This window comes from Delphinapterus leucas, unplaced genomic scaffold (assembly GCF_059928025.1).
Source record: "Delphinapterus leucas isolate spDelLeu-1000000601 "Yukka" unplaced genomic scaffold, BTC_Dleu_Yukka2 spDelLeu_asBTCV2_sq25, whole genome shotgun sequence".
NCBI lineage: Eukaryota > Metazoa > Chordata > Mammalia > Artiodactyla > Monodontidae > Delphinapterus > Delphinapterus leucas.
In genome coordinates, this window is record NW_028322234.1 from 5,584,235 (window position 1) to 5,598,400 (window position 14,166).

Below are 14,166 nucleotides of genomic sequence, written 5' to 3' on the forward strand. Positions count from 1 at the left end.
ACAGGATATTAGTTGCTGCATGAGGGATCTTTAGTTGTGGCATGTGGACTTCTTAGTTGTGGCATGCATGCGGGGAGCTATTTCCCCGACCAGGGATCGAACCCAGGCACCCTGCATTGTGAGCACAGAGTCTTACCCACTGGACCACCAGGGAAGTCCCTGTGGTGCTTGTTGAAGCTGGAGGTCTTCCTGGAGGGAGAGGCTGGCTGCAGAGCTCCAGGCTGGTGCGTTGGACCCAAGATCCAGAGGGAGCAGAACGGCTGGCTCCCAAGGGCTGGTGGAGTCTGCAGATTTCTGGGGTCCCAGAGGAGGCTCTGGTGGCCCGTGGGGCACCAGGGATGCTGGCTTAGGGACTCCTGTCCCAGCTTGGGAGCAGGCCCTGAACTGGGGGCCCTGAGGGGTGCTGGTGTGGGAGGAGGGTACTAGAGAGTGGTCCAGAGGGGGATTTGGGCGCTAAAGGGAGTCAGGGTGGCAGGAACCCTGATGGTTGGGGCCTCTGGGTATCTTAAGTCTTTGTCTCTTTGCCTGTGTCTTTCTCTCTGTGTCTTTCTCTCCATCTCTCCACCTGTCACTCTCCAACTCATCCTCTGTTGTCTTTCCCTTTCTGTCCCTCTCCACGCCTCCATGTCTCTTGTATCTCGTTTTCTCCATCTCTGGAGGCCGCACCTCAGTCCCCGCCCAGAGGCTGTTGAGATCGGGGGCGTGACAGGGGCGGGCCTCTCCTTGTGGCCGGCTGGTCTGGGTTAAAGAGCTGGGTCGCCTGACGGCAAGTCAGAGCCGAGGTTTCGGTTCAGGCGGATCTGGTTCGAGGGAGGGAGGCCGAGACCCGCAGGGTGAGCGCGCGTGGGGGGGTAGCGGACTGTAACCTGAGGGCGGCCTCAGCCCTGCGCGGTAACCCGAGGTGCACCAGCTCCGGGGCTGGTAGCGCGGGTACGAGGGTTTGCGCGCGGCGGCGGGCGGGTGCACTGCCGGCCCCGGGAATCCCCAGGAACCAGGACGGGACTGCCTGTGAGGGACTCGTGTGTGTGTGTGTGTGCGTGTGTCCCCCCGACCGTCGCTGCATTTGTGTGAGGTTTCTTCTATGTGCGCCTCGGAGTCCTGGGTGTATCCTTCTCTCTGGGTGTCCATGGTGGGAAGGGCCTCAAGAAGACACCTCTCCGAATCAGGGCATCTTAGACGGATCCAAGCCCAGCCCTGTGACGCCTCCTTAAGGCTGGTTGGGGTCACTGGGATTTCACCACTCTACATTGTCTTAAAGGGGAGGCAGTGCGTCCCACTGACGAACCTTAGGCTTGTGGGGCCGCCGCCTTCACAGTCTCACACACATCACAGGCGCAGAGCCTCCAACTGACCCTCTATGAAAAGAGGATGCCTGCCTGGGTCCCCACAGTTGGCTGTGAGGGTCGCGTGAGGTCCTGCAGTTGGTCCCAGCTGATGTTTGTTGGATGTTTGTTTGAAATAATGCTCCCTGGTGTCCCAGGGGCCTGGCCCTTCCCCCTTGGACCAGAGGGGGGCTAGCCAGCAGGGACCATGCAAAGCAACTGAGGCCCACCAGCTGGTAAGTCTCACGCTGGAGGTGGGAGGGAGACAATGGGGGAGCTGGGATTTGAACAAACCAGCCCCGGCTGACCCCAAAATCCTGGGCACTTTCCGAAGGCTCTGGCCTCTCTGTATAGCCCAGCTTGGGTTTCTGAGCAGTAACATTAGCTCTGGGCTAGTGTGCAGCTGTGACCTTGGTTGGTATCCGCAGAGGGGTTTGGTTGACTCTGGAGACATTCAAGAGTCATCCAGATGGTATGGGACCCCATCTCTTCTCCCTGGAAAGACTTGGGCCTGATTCTCGAAATCCTGGGTGGCTGAGTTACAATAATGAATGTGATGGTAGTACCAACAGCCGTGAGAGGTACCTTTGATCAAGGACTTACTGTCCTTGATGAAGCACTGAGCTGAGCACATTAAAAAATGCTTAGTTGTCATCTCAGCCCCATGAAGTTGGTAACATGGTTCCTGTCTTATGGATGAGGAAGTTTAGGCTCCGAGAGGTGCAGACACTCACTTGAGGTCACACAGCTAAGATGCAGAGCTCCAAGGAGTCCTTTCTGAGGTGCACATCCAAGCATGGCCACATTTGATGGAGATGATGGGCAGAGACAATTGCAGCCCTGGAATGATCTAGATTACTGGTAGTTTTTTGTTTGTTTGTTTGTTTTTTGCGGTACGCGGACCTCTCACTCTTGTGGCCTCTCCCGTTGCGGAGCACAGGCTCCGGACGCGCAGGCCCAGCGGCCATGGCTCACGGGCCCAGCCGCTCCGCGGCATGTGGGATCTTCCTGGACCGAGGCACAAACCCGCATCCCTTGCATCGGCAGGCGGACTCTCAACCACTGCGCCACCAGGGAAGCCCTTACTGGTAATTTTTAAGCATCTTTTTCTGCCAGGATCTCCTTTGGGCCAAAGAAGCTGCAGGCAAATGCCTAAAATATGCCCAAAGCTGTGGTGAGACTCACCCCTCCACATCCTGTCCTGCCAACCTGGCCCTGCCGTCATAACTGCCCCTGAAACTCTCAGAACCCCAGATACTTGGGTAGGCCCCCTCCCGGCTCATAACGTCTGGGGTCTGGCACTTTGGAAAAATATGAGTCGACAGCCCTTTGGCATAGAGGCATTCGAAAAGGTACCATGAGCCAGCTTAGCGGGCAGGCTGTCTGACTACAGGCTGCTAGAGGGAACGGAGAGCAGGGCTGGGATGTAGGGCAGTGGGGCCAGTGTTGGGTGCTTGGCTGTCAGGCCACCATGTGGGGAGTGGAGGTAGTATGTACAGTGCCTGTGGCTCAAGAAGAGGCAGATAATATGGTTTCTGGTGGGCCAGGTTCCACGTTACTGCATTCGTTCTCAGGAGTCCGCACACCTTGTATGACGAGTCCCCGTTTGGTGGCTGGGCTAACTTGACAAACCAGCCCTCCACGGGTGTGGGCCGGCCTCAGAGCCAGTCACTGGCACCTCTATCTTCAGATAATGCCCACCCCAGTAGGGTGGGCGGGGCTACCTCTGCCAGGGCGGGGCTGCTGGGGCCCTTGCCTGGTTCCTGGGATGAGATTGGGGGCTGGTGCTGAGAGGAACAGGCATGCCAGCCTCCCACAGCATCCTGAGAGTGTCAGCTTTGAATTTGTCTCACTTTTACAAATATTGTAATAGAAATAGGAATAATGGCTGAAATTTTGCATGTTATGTGCCAAGCCTCATCTCACTGAAGTGTCCCAGACAAACTTAGGAAGTAGGTCCCTGTATTATTAACCCATTTCACAGATTGGAAATTGGGATGCTGAGGCTGGGGACTGGACTCACTCCAGGCTGCTTACTTGGGGAGGGGCAGAGCTGTGATTTGAATCCAAAAATGCATTTTTAAATAATAATGCAATCCGGGCTTCCCTGGTGGTGCAGTGGTTGAGAGTCCGCCTGCCGATGCAGGGGACGCGGGTTCGTGCCCGGGTCCGGGAAGATCCCACATGCCGTGGAGCGGCTGGGCCCGTGAGCCATGGCCGCTGAGCCTGTGCTCCGCAACGGGAGAGGCCACAACAGTGAGAGGCCCGCGTACCGCAAAAAAAAAAAAAAAAAAAAAAAAAAAAAAGAATAATGCAATCCCCAAACACCTCTTCATTTTATTTTTAATTTTTTAAGTTGAAGTGTAATATACATACAGGAAAGTGCACATTCTAGAACTGGGGTTTTTGCAAACTGAATCCACGCATGTCACCAGCACCCAGATCAAGAAAGAGAATAACTGCCTGCATCCCCAAACATGCCCCCCCATTGAAGCATCTTAATTCATTTTTCATTAATTTCAACTAATTAATTTTTTATTGAAGTATAGTCGATTTACAATGTTGTGTTAATTTCTCCTGTACAGCAAAGTGATTAAGTTATACATATATATTCCTTCTTTTTTTATATTCTTTTCCATTATCACAGGATATTGAATATAGTTCCCTGTGCTATCAACTAATTAAATCTTAACAGACTTTACTTTTTTTTTTTTTTTTTTTGTGGTACGCGGGCCTCTCACTGCCGTGGCCTCTCCGGTCGCGGAGAACAGGCTCCGGACGCGCAGGCTCAGCGGCCATGGCTCACGGGCCCAGCTGCTCCACGGCATGTGGGATTTTCCCGGAACGGGGCACGAACCCACATCCCCTGCATCGGCAGGCGGACTCTCAACCACTGCGCCACCAGGGAAGCCCCAGACTTTACTTTTGAGAGCAGTTTTAGGTTTACAGAAAAATCACCCAGAAAGTATGGGGTTCCAACACACCCCCTCAACTCGACTGTTATTAACATCTCTCATTAGTGTGGTGCATTTGTTACACTTGATGAACCAATATAGAACATCATTATTATTTTTATTTTTAACATGCTAGGTTTTCCCCCTATCTTTCACTTATTTATTTATTTATTGGTTGCGTTGGGTCTTCGTTGCTGCGCGTGGGCTTTTCTCTAGTTGTGGCGAGCGGGGGCTACTCTTCCTTGCAGTGCGCAGGCTTCTCATTGCGTTGGCTTCTCTTGTTGCGGAGTGCGGGATCTAGGGCGCGCTGGGCTTCAGTAGTTCTGGCTCACGGGCTTAGCTGCTCCGTGGCATGTGGGATCTTCCTGGACCAGGGATCAAACCTGTGTCCCCTGCATTGGCAGGCGGATTCTTAACCACTGCATCACCAGAGAAGTCCCTAGAACGTTGTTATTAACTAAAGTCCATAGTTTACATTAGAGTTCATTCTTTGGCTTGTACAATTCACTAATTAATTTTAATAGTTAAAACACTTTTGAATGGTCAATATGTGCTCAGGGTATAGAAAATCAAAAAGTCCCCAAAGATGGAGACAGAAAGGTAAGCCTCCCTTCCAATCCTGCCCCCAGTTTTTGCAGGCTCCTTTCAGAGGCAGCCACCGTGATAAATTTCTCATGGGTCCTCAAAACCTTTTGTTCTGCATTTAAAAAAATTGAGGCAAAATTCATCTAACATAAAATAACTATTTTAAAGTGAACAATTCTGTGGCATTTAGTACATTCACAATGTTGTGCAATCGCCACATGTATCTGTTTTCAAAACATTTCCATCACCCTGAAAGGAGACCTCCTCACTCCCCACTCCCGTTCCCCCCAGCCCCTGGCAACCACGAATCTGCTTTCTGTCTCCCACCTATCCTGGATATTTTATATAAACCGGATTATACAATACATGGTCTTTTGTGTCTGGCTTCTTTCACTCAGCTTGATGTTTTTGAGGTTCATCCGTGTTGTAGCCTGTGTCAGTGCTTCATTCCTTTTCATGGCTGTATAATATTCCATTGTATAGATACACCATATGATATCTATCCATCACCAGTTGATGGACATTTGGGCTGCTTTCACCCTTTGGTGATTGTGAATAGTGTCGCTATGAATATTTGTACACAAGTATTGGTTTGAGTCCCTGTTTTCCATTCTTTTGGGTATACACCTAGGAGTGGAATTCTGGGTCATGGAATGATTCTATATTTAACTTTTTGCGGGACCATCAGATTGTTTCCCACAGCGGCCGCACCTCCTCAAAACTTTTTGTAGCCCTTTCTTTGGGGATTTGGACAGAACTGCTCTGTTTGAGGGGAGGAGGAACCCAGCTGTGGAAAGTAGAGGACTTCCTCAATGCACCCATTTGTTGAGCTCCTCCCATGAACATCAGATGGACCTCTTTCTTTTATTCCCATTTTGTGGATGAGAAGACTGTGGCTCCCAGGGGGAGAGCCAGTTGGGGACCCACAGCATGTGTTTTTTCTGCTAGGAGTAGAGCTGGTGTCTGTCCCAGGAAAGACTGCAGCCTGCACCTGTCCTGAGGGATGGTGAGGTGGGCACAGGGTTTCTCTGGCCCTCCCATGCACCCACCCACCTGGAGCAGGGACCCCTTTTTCAGGGCTCACACTTTATCTTGTTCCAATTCCTTCCCATTTCAATCCTTCAGGAAGACATCTCTTTGGTCAGAATATCAGCTGGGTGGAGGTGGGGGCTTTTGCTGTGACTCCAAGTCCCCCAACTTCCTCTGAGGGTTACTGGAAAGATGAAAGGCATGCATGACTGTGAAAGTCACTGCGTACAGCAGGTGCTCAATGATTCTTTTGAGAGCAAAGGAAGGGAGGTAGATGATTGCCGTGCAAAATGGGCTGTCAGGGCAGAGCTGGGCCTGGAGGACGAGGGGAAGCTGGTGCGGGCAGAGCTGGGGGAGGGGCATGCAGGGTGGAGGGAACAGCAAGTGCAGAGGCTCTGAGGTAGGAATGAACTTAGCCTGTGGCTGGAGTGGCCGGAGTTGGGTGAGTGAGGGGGAGAGCGGTGGGAGACAGAGTTGGAGGTGTCAGCAGGGGCAGGCCACACAGGGCAATGGGGTCCATGGGAAGGAGTCTGAATTGCTTTCAGAGTGTAATGGGGGGGCCATAAGAGGAAGGGGAAGGTCATGTCTGATTTAATTTTAGGAAGAGCCCTCTGACTTCTGTGTGGAGAATGGACTGCTGGGGGCCAAGCATGGAACTAGGGACCGATGGGAGGAGGCTACCATAGTGGTGAATTGACATCGATTGGGATGATGGATGGAGAGAAATGAATGGATGTGAAAGATGTTTAGGCTGGATAACTGGCACCAGCTGGCAACAGATCGAATGGAGGAAGAAGGAGGGAGGTGGGGGTGAGGTGAATCTGATACCACTGGGGGAATATCCAGGAGGTGGCTGGACCTATCAAGGGGGCCACTGAGACATGGGAGGCACCTCAGAGACGAGTCACGGAGGCCACGGGAGGGCGTGAGATCCTCAGGAGGTGTGCACAGTGGGGGAGGAGACCACCCAGGACCAAGCTCTAAGGAACATCAACATTTACAAATTGGGTGAAGAAAGGGGGGTCCAAAACAGACCGAGAAAGGAGAGCTTTGTGGCTGAGGTGGAGGATGGACAGGGTTCACCTCCCAAAGGGCTTTGGATACCAGGCTGGGGGGAGTGGGGAGCCATGGAGGGAGTTAGAGCAGAGGAATGAGAGGCCTTTAGAAAGGTATCTGTAGTGGATGGGGTGGAAGCCAGACTACAGCCGGCTTGCCCAGGGGTTAAATGTGACCCATGTGACCTGTTGGCTGAATATGTTGACTCCAGCCCACCCCAAGAAGTCTTGGGCCTGCCAGGATGGTGACCCCCATCCCATCCCTCCAACTCCAGACCACACACAGGAAAGGTCATACCATGGTGGACTCAGAGATCATCTCTTACAGCTACCCCCAGTTCCATATGGGGAACTGGGGGTGACAGTAAAAGCAGTCAGTGGAGGAGTTAGGATTAGAACCCAGCTGCTTATGGTGTGTGTGTGTGCGTGTGTGTACATATTTTAGTAAGAAAGCCCCCTTCATATAGGTTCCTCACTTCACTCAGGCCTCTGCTCAGATATCCCTCTCCAGAGAGGCCTCCCTGGACCACTTCATCTAAAAGAATTGCTCCCCATCCTCTTACTCTGAGTATTAGTGCCCTGTAGCTGCTGTAACAGATTTCCGTGAGCTGGATGGCTTAAAACAACACAATTTATTAGCTCTTGGATTTGCAGGCCAGAAGTCTGCAATCCAGGTGTCGGCAGGGCCACACTCCTTCTGAAAGCTCTAGGGGAGGATCCTTCCTTGTCTCTTCCAGCTTCTGGGGGCTCCAGGTGTTCTTTGGCTTGTGGCCGCATCACCCCAATCCCTGCCTCTGTCTTCACACGGCCTTCTCTTCTGTGTGCCAGATCTCCCTCTGCCTCTCTCTCACTCTCTTTCTTTGGCTGAGCTACAATGGCTTACGGAATCTTAGTTCCCTGATCAGGGATTGAACCCAGGTCCTCGGCTCCCTCTGCCTCTCTCTTAGAGGGACACTTGTGATTCCAGTTAGGACCCACCTGGACAATCCAGAATCATCTCCCCATCTCTAGATCCTTACCTTAATCCCACCTGCAAAGATTTTTCCATATAAGGCCACAGGTTCTAGGGATTAGAATGGGATGTCAATGGGGGGGGCAATACTCAGCCACTCCCCCATCCCCACTTTACCTTCTTCAGAACATGTAGCCTTTCTGTGGTGTCCTAGCATGTCTGTTGGTGGTCACCACCCCTAAGGGACAAGGCCATGTCTGTCCTGCCATCATTACATCCCCATGCCTAGAACAGAGTCAGACACATAGCAGGGGCTCAGAAATGATTTGCCAACTGAATGCTGAAGAGAAGCACGTAGAACCCTTAGTGGAAGCCAGAGGAAGGTCACAATTCTTCGTAGTAACCGCTAGCTGGCTTCCCCGATATTGCTGGCGAAGATCATCATCCATCACTAAATTGGTAAAGAAATAAATACCCATGGCTACTTCCTGTGGCGTGTGTCACCTAGAGCTGCCCATGGGAGAGGCAGCCCAATTGCACATCAGTGGTCTTAGTTCAGAGCATATGCCTGGGACTCGTGACTTGGAGCTCTCTGTGTTTCATTTTGGAAGGTTGCTTACTCCCTCCCCCTCCCCCTCCCCTTCCAGCCCTCCAGAGGGCATATTGCCTACACCAGGCTTTCTGTATTTAAAAAAGATTTTAACTGTGGTAAAATACATTTTAGCCATTTAAGTGTATAGTTCAGTGGTATTAAGGGCATTCACATTGCTGTGCAACCATCACTACCATCCATCTCCAGAACTTTTCCATCTTCCCCAGCTAAAACCCTGTATCTGTTAACATTAACTCACCATTTCCCCCTCCCCCAGACCCTGGCAACCACCATCCTCCTTTCTGTGTCTATGAATGTGACCAGTCCAGGGACCTCATATAAGTGGAATCATACAGTATTTGTCCTTTTGTGTCTGGCTTATTTCATCTAGCATAATGTCATCAAGGTTCATCGGTGTTGTAGCAGGTGTTGTAGCAGGTGTTACAATTTCCTTCCTTTTTAAGGCTGCATAATATTCTGCTGTATGAATGGACCACATTTTGTTTATCCATTTTTTCACTGATGGATGCTTGGGTTGCTTTCACTTTTTGGCTATTGCGAATAGTTCCACCATGAACATGAGTGTACAAATATCTGTCTGAGTCCCTCCCTGCTTTCATTTCTTTTGGGGATCTACCCAGAAGTGGGATTGCTAGAACATATGGTAATTCTATGTTTACTTTTTTGAGGGACCACCATACTGTTCTCTGGAGCACGGCTGCACCATTTTACATTCACTCCTGCAATGCATAGGTTTCCAGTTTCTCCACCTCCTTGCCAACACTTGTTATTTTCTTACTTTCTTTCTTTAATAGTAGCCATCCTAATGAGTCGTCATGTCATCTGCCTTGTAAGTCAGACCATTCCAATGGGGTCCTCCACATTTGGTAATGACCCATCCACCTGCTTTCCCAGGACACAGCAACCAATAGAAACTTCACCTCTGCCTGGATGATGTGGTTGGACTTTGGCTGGTGGAAGAGCCAGTGGGTTGGAGGCCCTGGGACGGGGCACCCCTGGCAGGGGTGGGTGGGTGTTGAGGACACAGGCGAGGACCTGCAGTGCAGGGTTTCTTTAGCTCTGTTGTCCAAGGAGGTGGGAGCACAGAGGGAACCCTTGGCTCATAGGACTGAGTGGAAAAGATTGATGAGAGCAGGACCTGAGCATTTTCAGCAGTCTCCTTGGTGTTGTCTGAGATCCATGGGCCCTCAAATTGATTGAGGTTGGCCTTGGTGGGGGTTCAGGGGACCCCTGCCAGCTCCCAACTCCCGTGAGTTGGAGGCACTGAGCTTGAATTGTCTTGAAAATGGAGAGAATGATGGGACCTGCCTTCAAGGATTGCTTTAAGATTCCATGAAATGAGGCACCACCCTGATGGTGGTGCATGGCAGGTAGTAAGTGCTCTACACCTGGTCACTGTGTTATTAGTATTATTGGTACACACCCACTCTGTTTTGGTTCCTTCAGGAGCTGACGCTAGGGCAAGGATTTGAGTGCAAGTAGTTTATGTGGGAAGTGATCACAGAAAAGACCAATAAGGGAGAAGGCAGTGAACCTAAAAGAACTGAAAACAGGGACTCAAACAAATACATATACATGCCTGGTCATAGCAGCACATTTCATAGTAGTCAAAAGGTGGAAACAACCCAAATGTCCTATAGATGAATGGATAAACAAAATGTGATAAATTCTTACAATGGACTATTACTGAGCAGTATAAGAAATGAAGCACTGATACACGCTGCAAAGTGGATGAACCTTGAAAACATCATTCTGAGTGAAGGAAGCCACAAAAGACATGAAAAGTCGCTGCGTATGATTCCCTTTATATGAAATGTCCAGAACAGGCAAATCTGTAGAGACAGAAAAAAGATTAGCGGTTTCCAGGGGTGGGGGGGAGGGGGGAGTGGACTGCTAAATGGAGACGGGTTCTCCCTTTGGGGTGATGGAAATGTTTTGGAACTGGATAGAAGTGGTGGTTGCACAGCATCGTGAATGTATTTATGCCACTGGACCGCTCACTTTAAAATGCTTCATTTTATATCATGTGACTTTTAGCTCAATTAAAAAAAGAAGGAAGAGGAGGAGAAGAAGAAGAAGAAGGAGGAGGAGGAGGAGGAGGGGGAGAAGGAGGAGGAGGAGGGGGGAGGAGAAGGAGATGGGGAGGAGGGGAGGAGGAGGGGGAGGAGGGGAGGAGGAGGAGGGGGAGGAGGAGGGGGAGGAGGAGGAGGGGGAGGGGGAGGAGGAGGAGGGGAGGAGGGGGGAGGAGGAGGAGGAGGGGGAGGAGGAGGAGGGGGAGGAGGAGGGGGGAGGAGGAGGGGGAGGAGGAGGAGGGGAGGAGGAGGGGGAGGAGGAGGAGGGGAGGAGGAGGAGGGGGAGGAGGAGGAGGGGAGGAGGAGGAGGGGGAGGAGGAGGAGGAGGGGAGGAGGAGGAGGAGGTGGGGGAGGAGGGGGAGGAGAAGAAGAAGAAGAAGAAGAAAGAAGGAAGACAGGGGAAAGGAAGCAGCTAACAGAGAAGGTTTCTCTTGTGGGCAGCTGAAGTTTAATCCTGCTGGGGAACCCTAGCAGTGCATACAGAACCCACACCTCAGGGTCATTGCACTGGAAAGGAGCTGGATTATTTATCCAGCAACGCTCATCAGTCATTGATTGAGAGCTACTTTTGGCAAGAAGGAGGAGAGGGAGTTTGTTTCAATTTTCTAATACTCTGGCCACCTGTGCATGGGCAGAGAAGTTGGGAGGGATGCCCTGAGAAGTCAAGGCTGAGGGCATATGGGTGGGGCCAGCTGGCTGGAGGTCACTGCTCTGGGAAGAAGCATCCTTGGTGTCTGGGACTTACATGTATTGAGTGCCTACTATGTGCCAGGCCCATCACGCTTGGCTTCACAGGTCATCATGTGTATGGCACACATGTGGCCAGAGGGTGGTTCCCACCTGCACTAACCCCCACCCTATGTGTCCCCCCAGGATGCTGCCCATCACAGAGCACCTGCTGCACCTCCTGGGATTGGAGAAGACAGCGTTCCGTTTGTATGCCCTGTCTGGGCTCCTTCTCTCCCTGCTCTTCTTCCTCTTCCGTCTTCTGCTGCAGTTCCTGAGGCTCTGCTGGCACTTCTATATCACCTGCTGCCGACTGCGCTGCTTCCCCCAGCCGCCCCGGCGCAGCTGGCTGCTGGGCCACCTGGGCATGGTGTGTGTGGCTGGGCAGGTGGGCTGGGCAGGGCAGGGAAGGTACAGATGTTCAGTAAGGATGATGGACCTGCTGGCTTCCCTCACCCCCCCAAGAATCTAGTTGGATCCATGAACAGACCCATTTTACAGGATCTGAGTGAGACTGAGGTTCAGAGAGGGCAAGCAGGAACCCAGGATCACACAGCCTGGATGAGGCAGAGCTGACTCTAAAGTTCTCTCTACAATTCCAGGCTATTGCTGTAGCAACAGGTACCAGTGCTTGTGAAATCCCAGAGTGGGAGGCAGGGCACCCCTGTAGATTTTGTTGCTTCACCTACCCCACAATGTGGTTTCACACACTCTCTCTTTCTCTTTAATGCTGTGGTCCCAGGTGAGGATTCCAACCCTTTTCTTTCATTTCATTTCTTATTTCACATATATATTCCAGGTATTATTTCAGGCACTTTATAAATATTAACTCATTTGGTCCTCTTGACAATCTTAGAAGGTAGGTCCTGTGACTATCTCCATTTTTTCTCCAGAGAATACTATGGCACAGAGAGGTTAAGTAGCTGGCCTTAGGTCACAGAGCTTGTAAGTGGCAGCGTCTGGGTTTAAACCCAGGCTGTCTGGTTCCAGCGTCCCTGATCTTAGCTGTCTACCCTTGCCCCTCTAGCTTCTGGATGAGAAAGGCTGGACTTTTCTAAAAGGGCTTCAGAGGTCAGAAGAGAGAAAGTCAGACTCCTGAGGGTGCTGAGGCTTTTGGGGCCAGAGTCCAGCCCCTATTTCCCTGCTGGACTCAGCTGATCCCCCTTCTAGGCCTAGATGAAACCGAGGGACAGTTGTGGAGACCTTCCTCATGCTGAACTTGGAGGAAGACTTTGGAGAGGCACTTTGGGGCAATGGTCACCAGTGTGGACTTGCCAGTTTCTGCCATGTGCTGCCTGTGTGACCCTGACAAGCTATTTCACCTCCCTGTGCCTCAGATAACTCATCTGCAACGTGGAACTATAATCATTCCTAATAATCTCGTGGGATTGTTTCAACGATTCCTGAAGTCGTGTCTGTGGCATGCTGGGCACTGAGCCTGCTACACCGCGGTGGATGTATGTGCTCAATTCTCGGGTCCTGCGGACACTGGAAGTAACAAGTGATTCTAGACACATTTTAGATACTGCTTGGAGTGAGTGTCTCAGAAGAAGCAGGAGACACTTCCACTCAATAGTGCAAGAAACATACATTTTATTATCCTCCTGCAGCCAGCACTCACCAAGTTTTGGCTGTACCTGAATCTCCTCCCTCTTTCCCATTCTCCAACCACTGCTCAGGCCTCCTCCTCTCCTGCTGTTCCATGGTCCAGGCTCCTCCCTGGGCTCCTGCCTTTAGTCTTACCCCTCCAGTCCATCCCTCATCCTGGTCCCAGAAGGATTCCTGAATCCAGCCATGTCCGTCCCCTGCTTTACACCCTCCATGGCTCCCCATTGCTGTCCTGAGAAAGTCCCAGCTTCTCAGCTGGAGTTCAAGTCCCTTTAGACTCCAACCCCCACCCTCCTCACCTGTTCTACCATCTCCCTCTAGTCCCATAGAATGACTTTCTGCTCCTGGAACAAGCCTCTGACTTTCCACCTCCATGGCCTTTGCTGAAACTGTGCCCTCTGCCCAGAATATCCTTCTCTGTTAGATGAACTTCTACTCATTTTTCATGCCCCATATCCAATGCCCTTGCTCCAGGAAGCCCTCTGGCATGGATGGTGGTCCTGGAAATAGTGGCCAGCCTCTGGTGCCATGGGCGGTTGGCCAGCACCAGTTCTGAAGTCCAGCCTTGACCCTGTGGGCCCATCCTGCCTCCCAGGCCATGAGACCTGGATGATGCCATGATCTCCCTTGGGTGTGGACAGGCTCAGGGCTGAACCTGATCAAGAAGGAGACACAGAAACCAGAGAGGAGTCATTTGTTCATTCATTCATTCATTCTACAATTGCTGGACCCTACCATTGGCCAGGCACTGGGTTAGGCTCCTTTATATCTGAGCTCTCCCAATTCTCATAGCCTATGAAATAGGGATGGACCTGCCCTATATTATGGATTCGATATTTGGGGCTCAGAGATGTTAGGTGACTTGCCCAAGATCACACAGCCGCTGAGGGTGGATTTGAGCTCAGATCCATCTGACATTGAGCCTGAAGTGCTCTGCCTCATAGAACATGTTGGTTAAGAGCTGGCGTTTTGGAGCTTGGGGGCCTGTGTTCAAATCCTGGCTTTACCACTATGGCAGGTGATGCCAGTGTCTGTGCACATCCTCTCGGCCCATGTCTGGCTGCAGTGGGCTGACTTCTAGTTGCTAGCACCTGTGTTCTAGGGCTTTCTCTAGCAGCTGAAGCCCACTCTGCACGGGCGGACTGTGAACTTCAACCTCAGCCGGTGATTATGGGACTAGGGGAGTTGGTATAAAAACACCCCAGCCCCCTCACCTTCAGGTGGGTTGACTCTGAGATGGATGTCCCCCA

The 14,166-nt window shown here is 51.5% G+C and overlaps 1 protein-coding gene across 3 annotated transcripts in view; it reads left to right on the plus strand.

Annotated features, from left to right (window-relative positions):
• Positions 1-744: 744 nt before the first annotated feature.
• CYP4F22 (cytochrome P450 family 4 subfamily F member 22) overlaps positions 745-14,166 on the plus strand; it is a 31,903-nt gene continuing 18,481 nt past the window's right edge. The window contains exons 1-4 of one of the 3 annotated variants that reach the window (XM_089905216.1): positions 745-833; positions 1,481-1,558; positions 2,263-2,410; positions 11,456-11,678. In XM_089905216.1, the coding sequence (XP_089761342.1) occupies positions 2,289-2,410; positions 11,456-11,678 (345 nt within the window). In that variant the 5' untranslated portion in view covers positions 745-833; positions 1,481-1,558; positions 2,263-2,288. The remainder of the gene's footprint in view (positions 834-1,480; positions 1,559-2,262; positions 2,411-11,455; positions 11,679-14,166) is intronic. The other 2 variants (XM_089905217.1, XM_022558456.2) reach the window with 2 other exon arrangements.